This window comes from Oncorhynchus clarkii, unplaced genomic scaffold (assembly GCF_045791955.1).
Source record: "Oncorhynchus clarkii lewisi isolate Uvic-CL-2024 unplaced genomic scaffold, UVic_Ocla_1.0 unplaced_contig_5423_pilon_pilon, whole genome shotgun sequence".
NCBI classification, from domain to species: domain Eukaryota; kingdom Metazoa; phylum Chordata; class Actinopteri; order Salmoniformes; family Salmonidae; genus Oncorhynchus; species Oncorhynchus clarkii.
The window spans coordinates 207,379-233,445 of NW_027257934.1; the positions used below are offsets into that span (position 1 = coordinate 207,379).

General features: G+C 47.6%; 1 protein-coding gene across 2 annotated transcripts; it reads left to right on the plus strand.

Annotated features, from left to right (window-relative positions):
- The first annotated feature begins 759 nt into the window (after positions 1-759).
- On the plus strand, positions 760-23,492 carry LOC139393720 (ADP-ribosylation factor-like protein 13B). Of its 2 annotated transcripts, none has more exons than XM_071142073.1 (10): positions 760-1,529; positions 7,920-7,990; positions 8,123-8,228; positions 8,605-8,748; positions 10,411-10,516; positions 11,940-12,142; positions 15,278-15,395; positions 16,459-16,705; positions 20,577-20,645; positions 22,770-23,492. In XM_071142073.1, the coding sequence occupies exons 1-10, from the start codon at positions 1,471-1,473 to the stop codon at positions 22,847-22,849; spliced, it is 1,203 nt and encodes a 400-aa protein (XP_070998174.1). In that variant the 5' UTR covers positions 760-1,470; the 3' UTR covers positions 22,850-23,492. The 2 variants fall into 2 exon arrangements, with proteins under 2 accessions (XP_070998174.1, XP_070998173.1); XM_071142072.1 differs by lacking the exon at positions 760-1,529 and adding an exon at positions 3,554-4,162.
- Positions 23,493-26,067: the final 2,575 nt, after the last annotated feature.

The following is a 26,067-nucleotide window of genomic DNA, read 5'->3' on the forward strand; positions in this document are numbered from 1 at the left end:
AATAGATACAAAAGTGAATTTAGTCTTTACTACTATAGCCCACAGAAACCGATTTGAATAACACATCAATCGCAGAAAAGACAGTCCAATAAATCCTAAGGAATAATGTTTAAGGTTTTGAAGTGTCTGTATATCTCGGAGATCTAAGAAAGCTCAGGAAATATATTAGGCTGTTGACACATAACTGCCTCCATACTTCCATTCATTTGTATGGGTTACGCTACTAGTTTTGTAGGCCAAACCGTTCAGATGCTACAAACATTTTTGTGATATCTCATGGTCTAACCGCTGTAGCTCCACCACAGATGTGGAAGACACATACAGGCAGATTGAGACGCAGCCCATGCAAAAACATTTCTCTAACTTCATCTGACAGATTTGGCTGGGGATGTTATTTAGATTGACACGAGGGGTGCGTCAATAGATTTAAGGATTTCTGTTAAAGCCAGAACACTTGTCATATTTATTAGACCCGTGTAGTTCCACGCTTTGTCCACAGAAGGTGCTGTTGCAGACTTTTACAGTAAAGATTGTCACTAGGTACCACAGCCACAAAGCATTTTTTAGACTTCATTTAAAGGTTTAAGCATAAGGTTAGCAGTGTGCTTAAGGTTATGTTTAAACCCAGATTTTAAGAAATTGTAGGAATAGTCAAGAGTTTAGCCATAATTATGACTGTGGTATCTAGGAACGACCACTAAAAGAGGGGGTGCCTGATTTCTCGACCACTGATGATGACGTCCCCCCACGGCTCTTGTAGCCATAGCAGCCGAACACGACAACGGTCGTAAACACACAAAAAAACGGATTCCAGAAATATTTTTCTCACTGAAGAGATCTTTACAAAGGAATATTACCTTTACTTTTGTTGTTGTTTTGTTTTACCTGACAACGCCAGCTGTACGTAAAACTAGCTATGGTCGCTAGCAGCGTCTAAATTGTATGCTAGCTAGTTTCGCTAACTAACGTTAGCTAGCTACATTGTATTGCTAGCTAGGTTAGCCTAGCTTGTTTACATTGTCTAGCCGCTATCTTTTGTAGTTTGTGAAAAATACTAAACATAATAATGGTTTGCTAGTGTAGTTTAGCAAGGAAACTTACCTGCTAATGTTATTAGCTAGTTCTAGCTAACGTTACAAGCTGGCAAATATTTTATGTTGCTTTTCAATAGGTTTAAAAAAAAAATCTTATTAACACTTTGTTCTAGCTAGCTAATTTGTGTAGGTAGGTAAAGTAAACACAATGATATAGTTAGAGAAACAGCAAGTACACTCACTAGTACTAGCTGTGGCTAGTGTTTTTAGTTTGACAATCTGACGATGTCAAAGAATGCCACTTGTATTGGCCCCTAGGCCTAATTCATGCAGCTGTATGGTGATAATGAGCTGAAATGCCGACTAGAGGCATTTGATCCATTCAGAATCGCTGCTACATGAATCTTTTCCGACAAATATCTGAGTTAGGACAGCAATGTTTAGTCTGATGGCGAATTGTTGCAACTGGTTGAAACGCTGGCGGCAGCCCGCAAGGTGAGTGCATGAAGTATCATTCCATGTGTAACTCTCTGTGTTGTTGTATGTGTCGAACTGCTATGCTTTATCTGGGCCAGGTCGCAGTTGCAAATGAGAACTTGTTCTCAACTAGTTTACCTGGTTAAATAAAAAAAATGACTAGTTAGCTAACGGAAGTTAAATTGTCTGGTTATGTATTTAAATATTCACACTATTTTTGATTTATTGGCTATTTGATTTGTGAATGTGGTACCAGTGCTGCCAGCCAGCCACCCAGTTCACCCCATGTCAGAATCTGTGATTTCATAGAATGTCTTGTTCGCTATATATCACCCAACAGAGATGTGTGGTATATATCATGCTGCTGCCTGATTACCGGGTAGTCATGTAACCAGTGACTAAGGTGCTAAACTACAGCCACTTTTGGCAGCTGTCACTCCTTAAAACTGCAGAAGAACCTCTCTCCGGGGGCCGGATTAAAAAGGCATAAACCCCAGGGCTGTTATTCTGTATGTTCTCTTTCATTCTGTTTGATTTCATGACATGCCTATTCTTACTATAACATATATATATGTGTGTTGTTGACTGTGATAAAGGCACAGGATCGTAGGCAGTGTGTGAGTTTCAAGTTTGGGGGAAGCTTATTTTCACTATAAAAATGCACTTTTTATTATTAATAAGCATTCGTAGCATCATCACATTTGCATACTGATGTAAGATAATGTGATGAGTAGATTGGATAGTCATAATTTAGGCTGATAATATAACCCAATCACTGCACAAAACCAATGTCTCTGATGTTAGCATTTACAGCACAAAACCAATGTCTCTGATGTTAGCATTTACAGCACAAAACCAATGCAAGTGGATATCCCCCCCCAAATTAAAAAAACAACTACATTTTTATAGATTTTTTAAATAAGAATTTTCACTTGTTATGTCCAAATCACGTTCCAGTGAAAACAACAGATTGTATCGCCCAATAAAGTTACTTTAATATGATATGGAAATGAAATGTGAAAAATGGTAACATCAGAGACATTGACTTACATTGGTTTTGTGCTGTAAATGCTAACATCAGAGACATTGGTTTTGTGCTGTAAATGCTAACATCAGAGACATTGACTTGCATTGGTTTTGTGCTGTAAATGCTAACATCAGAGACATTGACTTGCATTGGTTTTGTGCTGTAAATGCTAACATCAGAGACATTGGTTTTGTGCTGTAAATGCTAACATCAGAGACATTGACTTGCATTGGTTTTGTGCTGTAAATGCTAACATCAGAGACATTGACTTACATTGGTTTTGTGCTGTAAATGCTAACATCAGAGACATTGACTTGCATTGGTTTTGTGCTGTAAATGCTAATACGATGGAGACCGTGACAAACTATCCCTTGAAGTCCACATCGCAGGCCATTCATTGTGTAAATACCTTCATTATGCAAAACATTTTAATAAATGACTGAAAAAGATAAGCACCAAATAAGATCTGGAAGTGATATGGTGTTCATCTTTTCCTGTTGTTGTTGAGGCATGCAGCTGGCTCTACACAACCAATGGGGTGGGTTTATCTGGTGAACAGCTGTCTCTACACAACCAATGGTGTGGGTTTATCTGGTGAACAGCTGGCTCTACACAACCAATGGGGTGGGTTTATCTGGTGAACAGCTGGCTCTACACAACCAATGGGGTGGGTTTATCTGGTGAACAGCTGGCTCTACACAACCAATGGGGTGGGTTTATCTGGTGAACAGCTGGCTCTACACAACCAATGTGGTGGGTTTATCTGGTGAACAGCTGGCTCTACACAACCAATTGCATGGGGTGGGTGAGTTTATCTGGTGAAAAGCATGAGTTGGTGGAGGGGCCGACCTGACGGCCGGAACAGTTGGTGGAGGGGAACAGTTGGCGGAGGGGCCGACCTGACGGCTGGGAACAGTTGGCGGAGGGGCCGACCTGACGGCTGGGAACAGTTGGCGGAGGGGCCGACCTGACGGCCGGAACAGTTGGTGGAGGGGCCGACCTGACGGCTGGGAACAGTTGGTGGAGGGGCCGACCTGACGGCCGGAACAGTTGGTGTCCCTCTGACGCTAAACAGACAAGAGTATCGTGAGAACACGTGTCCCGCTGTAGAGAGATTTAAGGAAATCCCTAGCTAATCCTGCTGCTCTCTGGGCCTGTAGAGTGGGCGGGGGGTGGTTATGAAGTGTGTGTGTGTGACGTGTTTTCTGTCAGGGAGGCGTACTGTATATTTCGGGGGACATGTTGTGGTTACTAGTTCGTGTCCCTGACGTCTGTCTGGTCAGTGCTCTCTGGGTCTGTAGAGTGGGGGGTGTTGTGGTCAGTGCTCTCTGGGTCTGTAGAGTGGGGGTTGTTGTGGTCAGTGCTCTCTGGGTCTGTAGAGTGGGGGGTGGTGTGCTCAGTGCTCTCTGGGTCTGTAGAGTGGGGGGTGGTGTGCTCAGTGCTCTCTGGGTCTGTAGAGTGGGGGGTGGTGTGCTCAGTGCTCTCTGGGTCTGTAGAGTGGGGGTGTTGTGGTCAGTGCTCTCTGGGTCTGGACTTGTTGAAGCTCCCAGATGAAGTCCTCCTGGCTCCAGAGGACTGTCCACTGGATAGTGTGCTGGAAGTCCATACGGCGGAAGAGCCGCAGGCAAGTATTTCTACACGTTGATGTAGGATGTGTGTGTGTGTTGTCAGAATGTGTGTGTGTGTTGTCAGAATGTGTGTGTGTGTTGTCAGAATGTGAGTGTGTGTGTGTGTGTGTGTTGTCAGAATGTGAGTGTGTGTGTTTTGGTTCTGTAAGCTTGTTGTTTTTGGTCGTTTCCATGTGGAGGGTAGACGTATGTTTATTTGGTCAGCTGGTGTGTGTCTTTGTGTGTTTGTGTCTTTGTGTGTGTGTGTGTGTGTCTGTCTGTGTTTTGTGGAAGTGTGTGTTCCATAGGAGAGGCACTTTTTGATGGAGGCTAGGTGTCTGTGTGTGTGTGTGTGTGTGTGTGTGTGTGTGTGTTCCATAGGAGAGGCACTTTTTGATGGAGGATAGGTGTGTGTGTGTGTGTGTGTGTGTGTGTGTGTGTGTGTTCCATAGGAGAGGCACTTTTTGATGGAGACTAGGTGTGTGTGTGTGTGTGTGTGTGTGTGTTCCATAGGAGAGGCACTTTTTGATGGAGACTAGGTGTGTGTGTGTGTGTGTGTGTGTTCCATAGGAGAGGCACTTTTTGATGGAGGCTAGGTGTGTGTGTGTGTGTGTTCCATAGGAGAGGCACTTTTTGATGGAGGCTAGGTGTGTGTGTGTGTGTTTCTAACAAGAATGATGACTGGGACCTTTTTATGCAATTTCACTATTTTCATACAGTGACACAGAGAAGCTTTTTCCTGAGTGTAAAGGGTGGATTTAGGATCTGGGCTTTACCTGAGTGTAAAGGGTGGATTTAGGATCTGGGCTTTACCTGAGTGTAAAGGGTGGATTTAGGATCTGGGCTTTTCCTGAGTGTAAAGGGTGGATTTAGGATCTGGGCTTTTCCTGAGTGTAAAGGGTGGATTTAGGATCTGGGCTTTTCCTGAGTATAAAGGGTGGATTTAGGATCTGGGCTTTACCTGAGTGTAAAGGGTGGATTTAGGATCTGGGCTTTACCTGAGTGTAAAGGGTGGATTTAGGATCTGGGCTTTTCCTGAGTGTAAAGGGTGGATTTAGGATCTGGGCTTTTCCTGAGTGTAAAGGGTGGATTTAGGATCTGGGATTTTCCTGAGTATAAAGGGTGGATTTAGGATCTGGGCTTTTCCTGAGTGTAAAGGGTGGATTTAGGATCTGGGCTTTTCCTGAGTGTAAAGGGTGGATTTAGGATCTGGGCTTTTCCTGAGTATAAAGGGTGGATTTAGGATCTGGGCTTTTTCCTGGGTGTATAGGGTGGATTTAGGATCTGGGCTTTTTCCTGAGTGTAAAGGGTGGATTTAGGATCTGGGCTTTTCCTGAGTATAAAGGGTGGATTTAGGATCTGGGCTTTTCCTGAGTGTATAGGGTGGATTTAGGATCTGGGCTTTTTCCTGAGTGTAAAGGGTGGATTTAGGATCTGGGCTTTTCCTGAGTATAAAGGGTGGATTTAGGATCTGGGCTTTTTCCTGAGTATAAAGGGTGGATTTAGAATCTGGGCTTTTCCTGAGTATAAAGGGTGGATTTAGGATCTGGGCTTTTTCCTGAGTGTAAAGGGTGGATTTAGGATCTGGGCTTTTTCCTGAGTATAAAGGGTGGATTTAGGATCTGGGCCGATTCATTGGAAGGTGAATGAATGATGGACGATAGTTCTAACATCCACCTCCCTTATAAAGGAATGTCTCGAGGTGTTCGATAAGTCTGTTGACTCTGTATCGCTGTCTGTGTACATCCATAGATCTACCTAGCTGTTCACCGTGATTATGGACAGAGTGCTGACTCACCCAATCTGTGGTCATGTCCCTGTGGTGTTAGCCCTGGGGGGGGGGGGGGGGGGAGCTGTATTAGTGACCTGGGCTGCTGGCTAAGCCCCTCTTACAGTTACCACCTTAACCAGTAACATCTGAAGGACAGGGTGAGGTGAGGGCGGGGAGTCACTCTGTCTGAGCTCTAAACCTGTCCTAGTGTGAGTCACTCTGTCTGAGCTCTGATGCGTTGGGCTAATATCAGATTATTCATCGTTTCTGTGTGGAGACTGGCGTTGAATGTTTTCTTTGGAAGTGGCTCAAGCTATAAAGTCATTATTTATTTAACCTTTATTTAACTAGGCAAGTCAGTTAAGAACAAATTCTTATTTTCAATGACGGCCTAGGAACAGTGGGGTTGACTGCCTGTTCAGGGGCAGAACGACAGATGTTTACCTCGTCAGCTCAGGGATTTGATCTTGCAACCTTTCGGTTACTGGCCCAATGCTCTAAACACTAGGCTACCTGCCTCCTCTACACTCTAACCACTAGGCTACCTGCCGTCCCTACACTCTAACCACTAGGCTACCTGCCTCCTCTACACTCTAACCACTAGGCTACCTGCCGTCCCTACACTCTAACCACTAGGCTACCTGCCTCCTCTACACTCTAACCACTAGGCTACCTGCCTCCTCTACACTCTTATCCACTAGGCTACCTGCCTCCTCTACATTCTAACCACTAGGCTACCTGCCTCCTCTACACTCTAACCACTAGACTACCTGCCTCCTCTACACTCTAACCACTAGGCTACCTGCCTCCTCTACACTCTAACCACTAGGCTACCTGCCTCCTCTACACTCTTATCCACTAGGCTACCTGCCTCCTCTACACTCTAACCACTAGGCTACCTGCCTCCTCTACACTCTAACCACTAGGCTACCTGCCTCCTCTACACTCTAACCACTAGGCTACCTGCCGTCCCTACACTCTAACCACTAGGCTACCTGCCTCCTCTACACTCTAACCACTAGGCTACCTGCCTCCTCTACACTCTAACCACTAGGCTACCTGCCACCTCTACACTCTAACCACTAGGCTACCTGCCTCCTCTACACTCTAACCACTAGGCTACCTGCCACCTCTACACTCTAACCACTAGGCTACCTGCCGTCCCTACACTCTAACCACTAGGCTACCTGCCTCCTCTACACTCTAACCACTAGGCTACCTGCCTCCTCTACACTCTTATCCACTAGGCTACCTGCCTCCTCTACATTCTAACCACTAGGCTACATGCCTCCTCTACACTCTAACCACTAGGCTACCTGCCTCCTCTACACTCTAACCACTAGGCTACCTGCCTCCTCTACACTCTAACCACTAGGCTACCTGTCTCCTCTACACTCTAACCACTAGGCTACCTGCCTCCTCTACACTCTAACCACTAGGCTACCTGCCGTCCCTACACTCTAACCACTAGGCTACCTGCCTCCTCTACACTCTAACCACTAGGCTACCTGCCGCCTCAACACTCTAACCACTAGGCTACCTGCCACCTCTACACTCTAACCACTAGACTACCTGCCACCTCTACACTCTAACCACTAGACTACCTGCCTCCTCTACACTCTAACCACTAGGCTCCCTGCCACCTCTACACTCTATCCACTAGGCTACCTGCCTCCTCTACACTCTAACCACTAGGCTACCTGCCTCCTCTACACTCTAACCACTAGGCTACCTGCCTCCTCTACACTCTAACCACTAGGCTCCCTGCCACCTCTACACTCTAACCACTAGGCTAGACTACCTGCCTCCCCGAATAGAGAGTAATATGTCTTGCTCTCTATCTTTTATGGAAGGGACACATGACATGTTGTAGACTACCCCCCCCCCCCCCCCCATGTGAATATTGCCCTATAATTTTCCCTGCATGTCCTTCTCCTACCACACCTCCATTTGAGTCTCTGTGTCATCTCTCTAGCAATCCATCTTCTCTGTGGTGTTTTTAGGAAAATAACACTGGTGATGGTTGGACTTGACAACGCTGGGAAGACTGCTACAGTACGCGGGATCCAGGGAGGTGAGTGGGTCGTCTTGCCTTGAATCACTCACTTCTATTCTACTCGGATTATAAATGTAAGATGTTTTTTTTTGGGGGGGGGGCTGGTTCTCTTCGTCGCTGAGTGTGTGTGTGTGTTGTGTTCCATCACAGAGAGCCCAGAGGACGTGGCCCCTACGGTAGGGTTCTCCAAGGTGGATCTGAAGCAGGGGAAGTTTGAGGTCACCATCTTTGACCTGGGCGGAGGGAAGAGGATCAGGTCTTTATACTCGTTGTCTTTCTGACACTCAACACCTGCACTGTCTGCCCTGATTCTGCTGATAGGACTATTTTAAACAAAGGTCTACTTGCAGTGGCTGTGATATGTGGCCCCCCCCCTACTAAACGTATAGTTGAATGTACTTCCTGTGGTGGCTGTGATATGTGGTCCCCCCCCCCCCCTACTAAACGTATAGTTGAATGTACTTCCTGTGGTGGCTGTGATATGTGGCCCCCCCCTACTAAACGTATAGTTGAATGTACTTCCTGTGGTGGCTGTGATATGTGCCCCCCCCCCCCTACTAAATGTATAGTTGAATGTACTTCCTGTAAGTGGCTCTGGATAAGAGTCTGCTAAATGACTCCAATGTGATCAGGGGCATCTGGAAGAACTACTACAGCGAGTCGTACGGGGTGGTGTTCGTGGTGGACTCCAGTGATGTTCAGAGGATCCAGGAGACCAGGGACACCATGGCTGAGGTCCTCCGACACCCTCGCATCTCTGGGAAACCTGTCCTAGTGTGAGTCACTCTGTCTGAGCTCTAAACCTGTCCTAGTGTCAGTCACTCTGTCTGAGCTCTAAACCTGTCCTAGTGTGAGTCACTCTGTCTGAGCTCTAAACCTGTCCTAGTGTGAGTCACTCTGTCTGAGCTCTAAACCTGGCCTAGTGTGAGGTACTGTCTGAGCTCTAAACCTGGCCTAGTGTGAGTTACTGTCTGAGCTCTAAACCTGGCCTAGTGTGAGTCACTCTGTCTGAGCTCTAAACCTGGCCTAGTGTGAGTCACTCTGTCTGAGCTCTAAACCTGGCCTAGTGTGAGTCACTCTGTCTGAGCTCTAAACCTGGCCTAGTGCGAGTTACTGTCTGTCTGAGCTCTAAACCTGGCCTAGTGTGAGTCACTCTGTCTGAGCTCTAAACCTGGCCTAGTGTGAGGTACTGTCTGAGCTCTAAACCTGGCCTAGTGTGAGTTACTGTCTGAGCTCTAAACCTGGCCTAGTGTGAGTCACTCTGTCTGAGCTCTAAACCCGGCCTAGTGTGAGTCACTCTGTCTGAGCTCTAAACCTGGCCTAGTGTGAGTCACTCTGTCTGAGCTCTAAACCTGGCCTAGTGTGAGTTACTGTCTGTCTGAGCTCTAAACCTGGCCTAGTGTGAGTTACTGTCTGTCTGAGCTCTAAACCTGGCCTAGTGTGAGTCACTCTGTCTGAGCTCTAAACCTGGCCTAGTGTGAGGTACTGTCTGAGCTCTAAACCTGGCCTAGTGTGAGTTACTGTCTGAGCTCTAAACCTGGCCTAGTGTGAGTCACTCTGTCTGAGCTCTAAACCTGGCCTAGTGTGAGTCACTCTGTTTGAGCTCTAAACCTGGCCTAGTGTGAGTCACTCTGTCTGAGCTCTAAACCTGGCCTAGTGTGAGTCACTCTGTCTGAGCTCTAAACCTGGCCTAGTGTGAGTTACTGTCTGAGCTCTAAACCTGGCCTAGTGTGAGTCACTCTGTCTGAGCTTTAAACCTGTCTGTCTGTCTGTCTGTCTGTCTGCCCGTCTGTCTGTCTGTCTGTCTGCCCGTCTGTCTGCCCGTCTGTCTGCCCGTCTGTCTGCCCGTCTGTCTGTCTTTAAAGTAGCGTATTATATTCTGCCCAACATATTGAGAAAAGGGAATCTATGTTAGCAGGAATCCAACTATATTTCCAGTTCCCTGACTGGCTGCATTAGATCATGAAGTGTCTTCTTCCCACACCATATGTTTCTGTCACGCACACACACACACACACACACACACACACACACACACACACACACACACACACACACACACACACATCCTCATCCTCCTGGAGAACTCAACTTCATTTCTATTAAAAAATAAATCTATTTCCCCTTACCGGAACCCCTAACCTCGTACCCTAATTCTAAGCCTAATTGTAACCCTGAATCTCTAAGCTTAAAATAGCCTCTGTCCTCATTGGGACGAGGGAGAATTTCCCTTGTTCTACTATCCTTGTAGTGGGCTTTCTGAGATTGTAGATCCCCACAAGGATAGAAGAACCAACACACACACACACAGACACACACACACACACACACACACACACACACACACACACACACACACACACACACACACACACACACACCACCCCACCACTTGCTGTCTGACACCTGTTTCTGACATATCCCTGTCGGCTCCACAGATTGGCTAACAAGCAGGATCGGGACGGGGCATTGGCTGAGGCAGACATCATTGAGAACCTGTCATTGGAGAAGCTAGTGAACGAGAACAAGTGTCTCTGTCAGATCGTGAGTGATGCTGTGGTTTATCTTTCAATACTACACCTGCAGTAACTGCAGTACTGTGGCTATGAGACTGTACCTTGTTATACTACAGTACTGTGGCTATGAGGCTGTACCTTGTTATACTACAGTACTGTGGCTATGAGACTGTACCTTGTTATACTACAGTACTGTGGCTATGAGACTGTACCTTGTTATACTGCAGTACTGTGGCTATGAGGCTGTACCTTATTATACTACAGTACTGTGGCTATGAGACTGTACCTTGTTATACTACAGTACTGTGGCTATGAGACTGTACCTTGTTATACTACAGTACTGTGGCTATGAGGCTGTACCTTGTTATACTGCAGTACTGTGGCTATGAGGCTGTACCTTGTTATACTACAGTACTGTGGCTATGAGACTGTACCTTGTTATACTGCAGTACTGTGGCTATGAGACTGTACATTATTATACTACAGTACTGTGGCTATGAGGCTGTACCTTGTTATACTGCAGTACTGTGGCTATGAGACTGTACCTTGTTATACTACAGTACTGTGGCTATGAGGCTGTACCTTGTTATACTACAGTACTGTGGCTATGAGGCTGTACCTTGTTATACTACAGTACTGTGGCTATGAGACTGTACCTTGTTATACTGCAGTACTGTGGCTATGAGACTGTACCTTGTTATACTACAGTACTGTGGCTATGAGACTGTACCTTGTTATACTACAGTACTGTGGCTATGAGGCTGTACCTTGTTATACTACAGTACTGTGGCTATGAGGCTGTACCTTGTTATACTACAGTACTGTGGCTATGAGACTGTACCTTGTTATACTACAGTACTGTGGCCATGAGACTGTACCTTGTTATACTGTGGCTATGAGGCTGTACCTTGTTATACTACAGTACTGTGGCTATGAGGCTGTACCTTGTTATACTGCAGTACTGTGGCTATGAGGCTGTACCTTGTTATACTGCAGTACTGTGGCTATGAGGCTGTACCTTGTTATACTACAGTACTGTGGCTATGAGACTGTACCTTGTTATACTGCAGTACTGTGGCTATGAGGCTGTACCTTGTTATACTACAGTACTGTGGCTATGAGACTGTACCTTGTTATACTACAGTACTGTGGCTATGAGGCTGTACCTTGTTATACTACAGTACTGTGGCTATGAGACTGTACCTTGTTATACTGCAGTACTGTGGCTATGAGACTGTACATTATTGCAGCTGGTCAGGATTGTGTGTTCTTCATACATTCTATTAGCAAAGAGTTCCTCCTGGTTTCAACAATGACCCCCCCCCCCCTTTATTGTTCTCTCTCTTGGGAGAATAGCTGTCTATAAAATACATGAGTTAAGAAATCAAATGTTGTGTGACCTGTAAATCCTCTCTGTCTCTCTACCCGTCTGACTTCCTGTGTGTTGTCAGGAGCCGTGTTCTGCTGTTCTGGGCTACGGTAAGAAGGGAGACAAGTCCATCAGGAACGGACTCAACTGGCTGCTGAACAACATTGCTAAAGACTACGAAGCCATCTCTGAACGCGTCCGGAAGGACACGGCCGAACAGAGGGCTCAGGAGGAACAGGAGAAGAGAGAGAGACAGGAGAGAGTACGGAGGATACGGGAGGAGAGGTGAGGAGGAGAGAGGAGAGGAGGAGGAGAGAGGAGAGGAGGAGGAGAGAGGAGAGGAGGAGGAGAGAGGTGGAGAGGAGGAGAGGTGAGGGGGAGGAGAGAGGTGAGGAGGAGAGTGGAGAGGAGGAGAGTGGAGAGGAGGAGGAGGTGGAGAGGAGGAGGAGGAGGAGGAGGGGGAGGAGGAGGAGAGTGGAGAGTAGGAAGAGGAGCGAGGAGGAGGAAGAGGAGAGAGGGGAGAGGAGGAGGAGAGGTTAGGAGGAAGAGGAGAGTGGAGAGGAGGAGGAGGTGAGAGGAGGAGAGAGGTGAGAGGAGGAGAGGAGAGAGTACGGAGGATACGGGAGGAGAGGTGAGGAGAGGAGAGGAGGAGAGAGTACGGAGGATACGGGAGGAGAGGTGAGGAGAGGAGGAGGAGGAGAGGTGAGGAGGAGGTGAGGAGGAGGAGTAGGAGAGGTGAGGAGGAGGTGAGGAGGAGAGGTGAGGAGGAGAGGTGAGGAGGAGAGGTGAGGAGGAGGTGAGGAGGAGAGGTGAGGAGGAGAGGTGAGGAGGAGGAGGAGAGGTGAGGAGGAGGAGAGGTGAGGAGGAGGAGGAGAGGTGAGGAGGAGGAGGAGAGGTGAGGAGGAGGTGAGGTGAGGAGGAGGAGGAGGAGGAGAGGTGAGGAGGAGGTGAGGAGGAGAGGTGAGGAGGAGGAGAGGTGAGGAGGAGGAGAGGAACTTTACTGTAGTGACATTAACCAGCTGGTTAGGAGAGATATCACACCTTAGTGACATTAACCAGCTGGTTAGGAGAGATATCACACCTTAGTGAAGGGAACATTAACCAGCTGGTTAGGAGAGATATCACACCTTAATGAAGGGAACATTAACCAGCTGGTTATGAGAGATATCACACCTTAGTGACATTAACCAGCTGGTTAGGAGAGATATCACACCTTAGTGAAGGGAACATTAACCAGCTGGTTATGAGAGATATCACACCTTAGTGAAGGGAACATTAACCAGCTGGTTATGAGAGATATCACACCTTAATGAAGGGAACATTAACCAGCTGGTTAGGAGAGATATCACACCTTAGTGAAGGGAACATTAACCAGCTGGTTATGAGAGATATCACACCTTAGTGACATTAACCAGCTGGTTAGGAGAGATATCACACCTTAGTGACATTAACCAGCTGGTTAGGAGAGATATCACACCTTAGTGACATTAACCAGCTGGTTAGGAGAGATATCACACCTTAGTGAAGGGAACATTAACCAGCTGGTTATGAGAGATATCACACCTTAGTGAAGGGAACATTAACCAGCTGGTTAGAGAGATATCACACCTTAGTGAAGGGAACATTAACCAGCTGGTTAGGAAAGATATCACACCTTAGTGACATTAACCAGCTGGTTAGGAGAGATATCACACCTTAGTGAAGGGAACATTAACCAGCTGGTTAGGAGAGATATCACACCTTAGTGAAGGGAACATTAACCAGCTGGTTAGGAGAGATATCACACCTTAGTGAAGGGAACATTAACCAGCTGGTTAGGAGAGATATCACACCTTAGTGAAGGGAACATTAACCAGCTGGTTAGGAGAGATATCACACCTTAGTGAAGGGAACATTGACCAGCTGGTTAGAGAGATATCACACCTTAATGAAGGGAACATTAACCAGCTGGTTAGAGAGATATCACACCTTAGTGATGGGAACATTAACCAGCTGGTTAGGAGAGATATCACACCTTAGTGAAGGGAACATTAACCAGCTGGTTAGGAGAGATATCACACCTTAGTGACATTAACCAGCTGGTTAGGAGAGATATCACACCTTAGTGACATTAACCAGCTGGTTAGGAGAGATATCACACCTTAGTGAAGGGAACATTAACCAGCTGGTTAGGAGAGATATCACACCTTAGTGAAGGGAACATTAACCAGCTGGTTAGGAGAGATATCACACCTTAGTGACATTAACCAGCTGGTTAGGAGAGATATCACACCTTAGTGACATTAACCAGCTGGTTAGGAGAGATATCACACCTTAGTGAAGGGGACATTAACCAGCTGGTTAGGAGTGATATCACACCTTAGTGACATTAACCAGCAGGTTAGGAGAGATATCACACCTTAGTGAAGGGAACATTAACCAGCTGGTTAGGAGAGATATCACACCTTAATGAAGGGAACATTAACCAGCTGGTTAGGAGAGATATCACACCTTAGTGAAGGGAACATTGACCAGCTGGTTAGGAGAGATATCACACCTTAGTGAAGGGAACATTAACCAGCTGGTTATGAGAGATATCGCACCTTAGTGAAGGGAACATTAACCAGCTGGTTAGGAGAGATATCGCACCTTAGTGAAGGGAACATTAACCAGCTGGTTAGGAGAGATATCACACCTTAGTGAAGGGAACATTAACCAGCTGGTTAGGAGAGATATCACACCTTAGTGAAGGGAACATTAACCAGCTGGTTAGGAGAGATATCACACCTTAGTGAAGGGAACATTAACCAGCTGGTTAGGAGAGATATCACACCTTAGTGAAGGGAACATTAACCAGCTGGTTAGGAGAGATATCACACCTTAGTGAAGGGAACATTAACCAGCTGGTTAGGAGAGATATCACACCTTAGTGAAGGGGACATTAACCAGCTGGTTAGGAGAGATATCACACCTTAGTGAAGGGAACATTAACCAGCTGGTTATGAGAGATATCACACCTTAGTGACATTAACCAGCTGGTTAGAGAGATATCACACCTTAGTGAAGGGAACATTAACCAGCTGGTTAGGAGAGATATCACACCTTAGTGAAGGGAACATTAACCAGCTGGTTAGGAGAGATATCACACCTTAGTGAAGGGAACATTAACCAGCTGGTTAGGAGAGATATCACACCTTAGTGAAGGGGACAATACAGTAGACAATAGGAGATATATCAATACAGTAGACAATAGGAGAGATATCACACCTTAGTGAAGGGAACATTAACCAGCTGGTTAGGAGAGATATCACACCTTAGTGAAGGGAACATTAACCAGCTGAATTTTAGGCCGTCATTGTAAATAAGAATGAGTTATTAACTGACTTGCCTAGTTAACATTTGAGGTAAATAAAAAAAGTCCTTTTGTTCCCCTGATCCCAGAGACCGTCAGGAGAAAGAGGAGGCGGAGAGGGAGGGTCGGACACTGCACGAGGAGGAGGAGACCGACGACGCCGCCGTACACAGCCCCTTCCAGCCAATCGGCAACGTCATCAATGAGGTGTGGAATACACTGGGCCAATCAGCATCACCTTTGTTGATTTGTTTGAAATGGCACTCTATTCCCTATGTAGTGCACTGGTTTTGACCAGAGCCCTATGTGTTCGTTGTAGTGTCCCCTTTAGGGAATAGGGTGCCATTTGAGCCCCAAGATCAATGGGTTGGGTGTTTCCATCTGTATTAATGCCATGGGGAGGTTCCATCTGTATTAATGCCATGGGGGGGGTTCCAGCTGTATTAATGCCATGGGGAGGTTCCATCTGTATTAATGCCATGGGGAGGTTCCATCTGTATTAATGCCATGGGGAGGTTCCATCTGTATTAATGCCATGGGGTGTTTCCACCTGTGTTAATGCCATGGGGAGGTTCCAGCTGTATTAATGCCATGGGGAGGTTCCATCTGTATTAATGCCATGGGGGGGGTTCCATCTGTATTAATGCCATGGGGAGGTGTTCCATCTGTATTAATGCCATGGGGTGTTTCCACCTGTGTTAATGCCATGGGGAGGTTCCATCTGTATTAATGCCATGGGGAGGTTCCATCTGTATTAATGCCATGGGGAGGTTCCATCTGTATTAATGCCATGGGGTGTTTCCACCTGTGTTAATGCCATGGGGAGGTTCCAGCTGTATTAATGCCATGGGGGGGGTTCCAGCTGTATTAATGCCATGGGGAGGTGTTCCATCTGTATTAATGCCATGGGGGGGAGGTTCCAGCTGTTTTAATGCCATGGGGGGGGGGGGTTCCAGCTGTATTAATGCCATGGGGTGGTTCCAGCTGTATTAATGCCATGGGGAGGTTCCAGCTGTGTTAATGCCATGGGGTGGTTCCAGCTGTATTAATGCCATGGGGGGTCCAGCTGTATTAATGCCATGGGGGGGTTCCAGCTGTATTAATGCCATGGGGGGTCCAGCTGTATTAATGCCATGGGGAGGTTCCAGCTGTGTTACTGCCATGGGGGGTTCCAGCTGTATTAATGCCATGGGGGGTCCCATCTGTATTAATGCCATGGGGGGTGCAGCTGTATTAATGGGTGTGTACCATGGGTGTTCCATCCATGCAGAATGAAGACAAGCTGAAGAAGAGACCGACAGGAGGGCAGGTGGGTGGTGCCAACGATGCTAGAGAAGGAGGGCAGGAAGAGGAGGAGGAGGAAGAGGACAGCGAGAGACAGACTCCAGAGAGCGGTGCAGCCTCAGTGGAGCGGACGAAGAAGAAGACTAGTAAACTGAGACTGAAGAGGAAACACAGAGTGGACCCTCTGAAGACGGAGGAGACAGCAGAGAGCCCCACACCTCCTCCACTACCTGGTGAGAGACACACCTCCACCACTACCTGGTGAGAGAGACACACCTCCACTACCTGGTGAGAGAGACACACCTCCACCACTACCTGGTGAGAGAGACACACCTCCACCACTACCTGGTGAGAGAGACACACCTCCACCACTACCTGGTGAGAGAGACACACCTCCACCACTACCTGGTGAGACACACACACCTCCACCACTACCTGGTGAGAGAGACACACCTCCACCACTACCTGGTGAGAGAGACACACCTCCACCACTACCTGGTGAGAGAGACACACCTCCACCATTACCTGGTGAGAGACACACACCTCCACTACCTGGTGAGAGACACACCTCCACCACTACCTGGTGAGAGAGACACACCTCCACTACCTGGTGAGAGAGACACACCTCCACCACTACCTGGTGAGAGAGACACACCTCCACCACTACCTGGTGAGAGAGACACACCTCCACCACTACCTGGTGAGAGAGACACACCTCCACCACTACCTGGTGAGACACACACACCTCCACCACTACCTGGTGAGAGAGACACACCTCCACCACTACCTGGTGAGAGAGACACACCTCCACCACTACCTGGTGAGAGAGACACACCTCCACCATTACCTGGTGAGAGAGACACACCTCCACCACTACCTGGTGAGAGAGACACACCTCCACCACTACCTGGTGAGAGAGACACACCTCCACCACTACCTGGTGAGAGAGACACACCTCCACCACTACCTGGTGAGAGACACACACCTCCACCACTACCTGGTGAGAGAGACACACCTCCACCACTACCTGGTGAGAGACACACACCTCCACCACTACCTGGTGAGAGACACACACCTCCACCACTACCTGGTGAGAGAGACACACCTCCACCACTACCTGGTGAGAGAGACACACCTCCACCACTACCTGGTGAGAGACACACACCTCCACCACTACCTGGTGAGAGAGACACACCTCCACCACTCCCTGGTGAGAGACACACCTCCACCACTCCCTGGTGAGAGACACACCTCCACCACTACCTGGTGAGAGAGACACACCTCCACCACTACCTGGTGAGAGACACACCTCCACCACTACCTGGTGAGAGAGACACACCTCCACCACTACCTGGTGAGAGAGACACACCTCCACCACTACCTGGTGAGAGAGACACACCTCCACCACTACCTGGTGAGAGACATACCTCCACCACTACCTGGTGAGAGACACACACCTCCACCACTACCTGGTGAGAGAGACACACCTCCACCACTACCTGGTGAGAGAGACACACCTCCACCACTACCTGGTGAGAGAGACACACCTCCACCACTACCTGGTGAGAGAGACACACCTCCACCACTACCTGGTGAAAGAGACACACCTCCACCACTACCTGGTGAGAGACACACCTCCACCACTACCTGGTGAGAGAGACACACCTCCACCATTACCTGGTGAGAGAGACACACCTCCACCACTACCTGGTGAGAGAGACACACCTCCACCACTACCTGGTGAGAGAGACACACCTCCACCACTACCTGGTGAGAGAGACACACCTCCACCACTACCTGGTGAGAGAGACACACCTCCACCACTACCTGGTGAGAGCCCCACACCTCCTCCACTACCTGGTGAGAGACACACCTCCACCACTACCTGGTGAGAGAGACACACCTCCACTACCTGGTGAGAGAGACACACCTCCACCACTACCTGGTGAGAGAGACACACCTCCACCACTACCTGGTGAGAGAGACACACCTCCACCACTACCTGGTGAAAGAGACACACCTCCACCACTACCTGGTGAGAGACACACCTCCACCACTACCTGGTGAGAGAGACACACCTCCACCATTACCTGGTGAGAGAGACACACCTCCACCACTACCTGGTGAGAGAGACACACCTCCACCACTACCTGGTGAGATACACACACCTCCACCACTACCTGGTGAGATACCCACACCTCCACCACTACCTGGTTAGATACCCACACCTCCACCACTACCTGGTGAGATACCCACACCTCCACCACTACCTGGTGAGATACCCACACCTCCACCACTACCTGGTGAGATACCCACACCTCCACCACTACCTGGTGAGATACCCACACCTCCACCACTACCTGGTGAGATACCCACACCTCCACCACTACCTGGTGAGATACCCACACCTCCACCACTACCTGGTGAGATACCCACACCTCCACCACTACCTGGTGAGATACCCACACCTCCACCACTACCTGGTGAGATACCCACACCTCCACCACTACCTGGTGAGATACCCACACCTCCACCACTACCTGGTGAGATACCCACACCTCCACCACTACCTGGTGAGATACCCACACCTCCACCACTACCTGGTGAGATACCCACACCTCCACCACTACCTGGTGAGATACCCACACCTCCACCACTACCTGGTGAGATACCCACACCTCCACCACTACCTGGTGAGATACCCACACCTCCACCACTACCTGGTGAGATACCCACACCTCCACCACTACCTGGTGAGATACCCACACCTCCACCACTACCTGGTGAGATACCCACACCTCCACCACTACCTGGTGAGATACCCACACCTCCACCACTACCTGGTGAGACACCCACACCCCCACCACTACCTGGTGAGACACCCACACCCCCACCACTACCTGGTGAGAGATACCCACACCTCCACCACTACCTGGTGAGAGATACCCACACCTCCACCACTACCTGGTGAGAGAGACACACACCTCCACCACTACCTGGTGAGAGATACCCACACCTCCACCACTACCTGGTGAGAGAGACACACACACTTTTAATCCTTCCATAGGTGTGGCAGACCAATGACTGGGCTGGAACCCAGTTTAATCAGTATTAATCAACATGTTGATTTCTTTACTTTCTTTGTTTTAGTGGGATGGACTTCTACTGATAATGTATTTCGTTGTTGTTTTAGTGGGATGGGCTTCTACTAATAATGTGTTTAGTTGTTGTTTTAGTGGGATGGGCTTCTACTAATAATGTGTTTAGTTGTTGTTGTTTTAGTGGGATGGACTTCTACTGATAATGTATTTCGTTGTTGTTTTAGTGGGATGGGCTTCTACTAATAATGTGTTTAGTTGTTTTAGTGGGATGGGCTTCTACTAATAATGTATTTAGTTGTTGTTTTAGTGGGATGGGCTTCTACTAATAATGTGTTTAGTTGTTGTTTTAGTGGGATGGGCTTCTACTAATAATGTGTTTAGTTGTTGTTTTAGTGGGATGGACTTCTACTAATAATGTGTTTAGTTGTTGTTTTAGTGGGATGGGCTTCTACTAATAATGTGTTTAGTTGTTGTTTTAGTGGGATGGGCTTCTACTAATAATGTGTTTAGTTGTTGTTGTTTTAGTGGGGTGGGCTTCTACTGATAATGTGTTTAGTTGTTGTTTTAGTGGGATGGACTTCTACTAATAATGTGTTTAGTTGTTGTTTTAGTGGGATGGGCTTCTACTAATAATGTGTTTAGTTGTTGTTTTAGTGGGATGGGCTTCTACTAATAATGTGTTTAGTTGTTGTTGTTTTAGTGGGGTGGGCTTCTACTGATAATGTGTTTTGTTGTTGTTTTAGTGGGGTGGGCTTCTACTGATAATGTGTTTTGTTGTTGTTTTAGTGGGATGGGCTTCTACTAATAATGTGTTTAGTTGTTGTTGTTTTAGTGGGATGGGCTTCTACTAATAATGTATTTAGTTGTTGTTTTAGTGGGATGGGCTTCTACTAATAATGTGTTTAGTTGTTGTTTTAGTGGGATGGGCTTCTACTAATAATGTATTTTGTTGTTGTTTTAGTGGGATGGGCTTCTACTGATAATGTATTTGTTGTTGTTTTAGTGGGATGGGCTACTCCCAAAATGTCTAGGCTTCCCAAGCTGGAGCCTCTTGGCGATAGGAGTCGATCCGGTAATGATGATTTATAGTGACTGTCTAGACCTGTCATCTGACTGTCCCCACCACCACTCCACTGCTGTATGTTAACCACTAACTAACCACTAACTAACTACTAACTAACCATCTGTCTGTTCCTCATCTAGCAGCCTGTTCATGTCATGCTGTTGTTTCTTCTCTTTCACTAACAGCTGATGATGTCTCTTATTCCATGTTAAACACTGACCCCATTTCCTCTCTGTCTATAGAGCATGTTAAACACTGACCCCATTTCCTCTCTGTCTACAGAGCATGTTAAACACTGACCCCATTTCCTCTCTGTCTACAGAGCATGTTAAACACTGACCCCATTTCCTCTCTGTCTACAGAGCATGTTAAACACTGACCCCATTTCCTCTCTGTCTACAGAGCATGTTAAACACTGACCCCATTTCCTCTCTGTCTATAGAGCATGTTAAACACTGACCCCATTTCCTCTCTGTCTACAGAGCATGTTAAACACTGACCCCATTTCCTCTCTGTCTACAGAGCATGTTAAACACTGACCCCATTTCCTCTCTGTCTATAGAGCATGTTAAACACTGACCCCATTTCCTCTCTGTCTATAGAGCATGTTAAACACTGACCCCATTTCCTCTCTGTCTATAGAGCATGTTAAACACTGACCCCATTTCCTCTCTGTCTACAGAGCATGTTAAACACTGACCCCATCTCCTCTCTGTCTATAGAGCATGTTAAACACTGACCCCATCTCCTCTCTGTCTATAGAGCATGTTAAACACTGACCCCATTTCCTCTCTGTCTACAGAGTATGTTAAACACTGACCCCATTTCCTCTCTGTCTACAGAGCATGTTAAACACTGACCCCATTTCCTCTCTGTCTATAGAGCATGTTAAACACTGACCCCATTTCCTCTCTGTCTATAGAGCATGTTAAACACTGACCCCATTTCCTCTCTGTCTATAGAGCATGTTAAACACTGACCCCATTTCCTCTCTGTCTATAGAGCATGTTAAACACTGACCCCATTTCCTCTCTGTCTATAGAGCATGTTAAACACTGACCCCATTTCCTCTCTGTCTATAGAGCATGTTAAACACTGACCCCATTTCCTCTCTGTCTACAGAGCATGTTAAACACTGACCCCATTTCCTCTCTGTCTATAGAGCATGTTAAACACTGACCCCATTTCTTCTCTGTCTACAGAGCATGTTAAACACTGACCCCATTTCCTCTCTGTCTACAGAGCATGTTAAACACTGACCCCATTTCCTCTCTGTCTACAGAGCATGTTAAACACTGACTCCATTTCCTCTCTGTCTACAGAGCATGTTAAACACTGACCCCATTTCCTCTCTGTCTATAGAGCATGTTAAACACTGACCCCATTTCCTCTCTGTCTACAGAGCATGTTAAACACTGACTCCATTTCCTCTCTGTCTACAGAGCATGTTAAACACTGACCCCATTTCCTCTCTGTCTACAGAGCATGTTAAACACTGACCCCATTTCCTCTCTGTCTACAGAGCATGTTAAACACTGACCCCATTTCCTCTCTGTCTATAGAGCATGTTAAACACTGACCCCATTTCCTCTCTGTCTACAGAGCATGTTAAACACTGACCCCATTTCCTCTCTGTCTATAGAGCATGTTAAACACTGACCCCATTTCCTCTCTGTCTACAGAGCATGTTAAACACTGACTCCATTTCCTCTCTGTCTACAGAGCAAGTTAAACACTGACTCCATTTCCTCTCTGTCTATAGAGCATGTTAAACACTGACTCCATCTCCTCTGAAAACATATTGTAATTGTCTGATGGAAGTTGTAGTAAATCTCTCTGTTGATCCTACGAACATCCGACATGCCTCCTGTATCCTGTCCCTTTAGTCTGTGTCTGTTACGTGGTTCAGGTCATCTTGATGTATGGGCTGTTTATAGTTGACCGAGTTAAAATATTGTACAGGAAGTTGTCAGAACACATTTCTGACACGCTGTGTTTTTTGATTTCAGCTAACAGAAACCAGTTGCCAGCCTTATATAGATGTAGCTAATTTAATCCTGTCTCCTCCTCCTCTTCCTCCTCCTCTTCCTCCTCCTCTCTCTTCCTCCATTCCTCCTCCTCACTCTCTTTCAGAGTTCTTCGGCAAGCCCCTCCCTCCCGTGGCCAACCGTCAACAACAACCTAACAGCGACACTCATGATGTCATATCCTAGCCCCTCCCCTCCACCGGGCTCCTCCTTCCTTACCTGATTGGTTTATCCATCCCCAAGCCCCACCTTCAATTCAAACAACATTATTTGTCCTCTTCAGGCATTTCTATTAGGCTTTGACCTGACCCCCCTCACCCCCGCCAAAAAAATGACAGTTTCTTTGGTTTCTTTTCAAAGTACGTGCTGTGTAGAGGTCTACAGACTCCACCGCCAGCCGAGATGATGCTCCCAAGACCAATGAACCACCGCCACTGTCGGCCCCGAGCTCACAGGACTACGATGGTGGAGCGGACTGTCCAACCCTGGAGAGAGACTGGGTGGGCCCTGCAGAGAGAGACTGGGGATGACTGGGTGGGCCCTGGAGAGAGATGGAGGGTGACTGGGTGGGCCCTGGAGAGAGACGGAGGATGACTGGGTGGGCCCTGGAGAGAGACGGAGGATGACTGGGTGGGCCCTGGAGAGAGACGGAGGGTGACTGGGTGGGCCCTGGAGAGAGAGACTGGGGATGACTGGGTGGGCCCTGGAGAGAGAGAGGATGACTGGGTGGGCCCTGGAGAGAGACTGGGTGGGGATGACTGGATGGGCCCTGAGAGAGAGGATGACTGGATGGGCCCTGAGAGAGACGGAGGATGACTGGGTGGGCCCTGGAGAGAGACGGAGGATGACTGGATGGGCCCTGAGAGAGACGGAGGATGACTGGGTGGGCCCTGGAGAGAGACGGAGGATGACTGGGTGGGCCCTGGAGAGAGACGGAGGATGACTGGGTGGGCCCTGGAGAGAGAGGGAGGATGACTAGGTAGGCCCTGAGAGAGAGGGAGGGTGACTGGGTGGGGATGACTGGGTGGGCCCTGGAGAGAGAGGGAGGATGACTGGGTGGGCCCTGAGAGAGGGAGGATGACTGGGTGGGCCCTGAGAGAGGGAGGATGACTGGGTGGGCCCTGAGAGAGAGACTGGGGATGACTGGGTGGGCCCTGGAGAGAGACTGGGTGGGGGTGACTAGGTGGGCCCTGAGAGAGGGAGGATGACTAGGTGGGCCCTGGAGAGAGACGGAGGATGACTGGGTGGGCCCTGGAGACAGACGGAGGATGACTAGGTGGGCCCTGGAGAGAGACCGAGTCATATTCATTAAGCACCAAACAAACAAACAGGGAAAGTGACTGATGGTAAACGCTTGTTTCCGTTGTGTGTTGCAAAACATTTTAGTACGACGTGTCCTAATGAATAGGACCATGTTGACGCTGAAGAACCCAGCATTGTGTTTAACACAGACTGAGAGTACGACGTGTCCTAATGAATAGGACCATGTTGACGCTGAAGAACACAGCATTGTGTTTAACACAGACTGAGAAATAAATGCATATTGACATGGACTTTATGGATAGTTATATTTATATGTACGTATATCACATATATATGTATATATATCTCACACACATCAGTATGTGGACGCCCCTTCAAATGAGTGGATTCGGCTATTTCACCAAAACCCATTGCTGACAGGTGTATTAAATCGAGCACACAGCCATGCAATCTCCATAGACAAACATTGACAGTAGAATGGCCCGTACTGAAGAGCTCAGTGACTTTTCAACGTGGCACCGTCATAGGATGCCACCTTTCCAACAAGTCAGTTTGTCAAATTTCTGTCCTGCAAGAGCTGCCGCCGGGCAACTGCTAGTGCTGTTATTGTGAAGTGGAAACGTCTAGGAGCAACAACGGCTCAAGACGTGAAGTGGTAGGCCACATAAGGTCACAGAACAGGACCGCTGAGTGCTGAAGCATGTAAAAATCGTCTGTCCTCGGTTCATGAAATGGGTTTCCATGGCCGAGTAGCCGCACACAAGCCTAAGATCACCATTTTGCAATGCCAAGCGTCGGCTGGAGTGGTGTAAAGCTCACCACCATTGGACTCTGGAGCAGTGGAAACACGTTCTCTGGAGTGATGAATCACACTTCACCATCTGGGTTTGGCTGATGCCAGGAGAACGTTACCTGTCCCAATGCATAGTGCCAACTGTAAAGTTTGGTGGAGGAGGAATAATGGTTTGGGCCCCTTACAGTCTGAAATCTCAACGCTACAGCATATAATGACATTCCTGACGATTCATTGCTTCCAACTTTGTGGCAACAGTTTGGGGAAAGCCCTTTCCTGTTTCAGCATGACAATGAATTGGAACGCCGACTGTGAGCCAGGCCTTATCGCCCAACATCAGTGCCTGACCTCACTAATGATTTTGTGGCGGAATGGAAGCAAGTCCCCCTGCAGTAATGTTCCAACATCTAGTGGAAAGCCTTCCCAGAAGAGTGGAGGCTGTTATAGCAGCAAAGGGGGGTCCAACTCCATATTAATGACTTCCCTGAAGAGTGGAGGCTGTTATAGCAGCAAAGGGGGGTCCAACTCCATATTAATGACTTCCCAGAAGAGTGGAGGCTGTTATAGCAGCAAAGGGGGGGGACCAACTCCATATTAATGCCCATGATTTTGGAATGAGATGTTTGACGAGCAGGTGTCCACATACTTTTGGTCATGTAGTGTGTGTGTATATATACACAAACACACTGAGAATGCAGAACATTAAGAACACCTATTCCTATTCTACAGACTGACCAGGTGATCCCTTATTGATGTCTTGTGTTAAATCCACTTCAATCAGCATAGATGAAGAGGGGAGGAGACGGGTTTAAAGAAGGATTTTCAAGCCTTGAGACAATTGGCGACATGGATTGCGAATGTTACAAGACAAGAAGATTTGAATTGTCTTTTTTTTAACAGGGGATGGTAGTAAGAGCCAGTTGCACCGGTTTGTGTCAAGAACTGCAAAGATGCTGGTTTTTGTTGTTGTTTTTTTTCATGCTAAACAGTTTTCCTGTGTGTATCAAGAATGGTCCACCATCCAAACGACATCCAGCTAATTATTCACACAACTGTGAGAACAGCATTGGAGTCGACATGGGGCCAGCGTCCCTGTGGAACGCTTTTCACACCTTGTGAAGACCCCGACCAATCGAGGCTGTTCTGATCGGGAGGGGGAGGAGGAAGGGGAAGGGGAGAGTACAACTCAATATTACGGTGTTTCTAATGTTTAGTATACTCGGTGTGTGTGTGTATAACTTTGCATTGCAGTAATTTCATTGGTCTCATCCTGTTTTTAATCTGACTAAAACATCCTCCCTGGAGGCTGAAACCTGTCCACTTTATTCTTAGTTCCTGTTTTAATCTG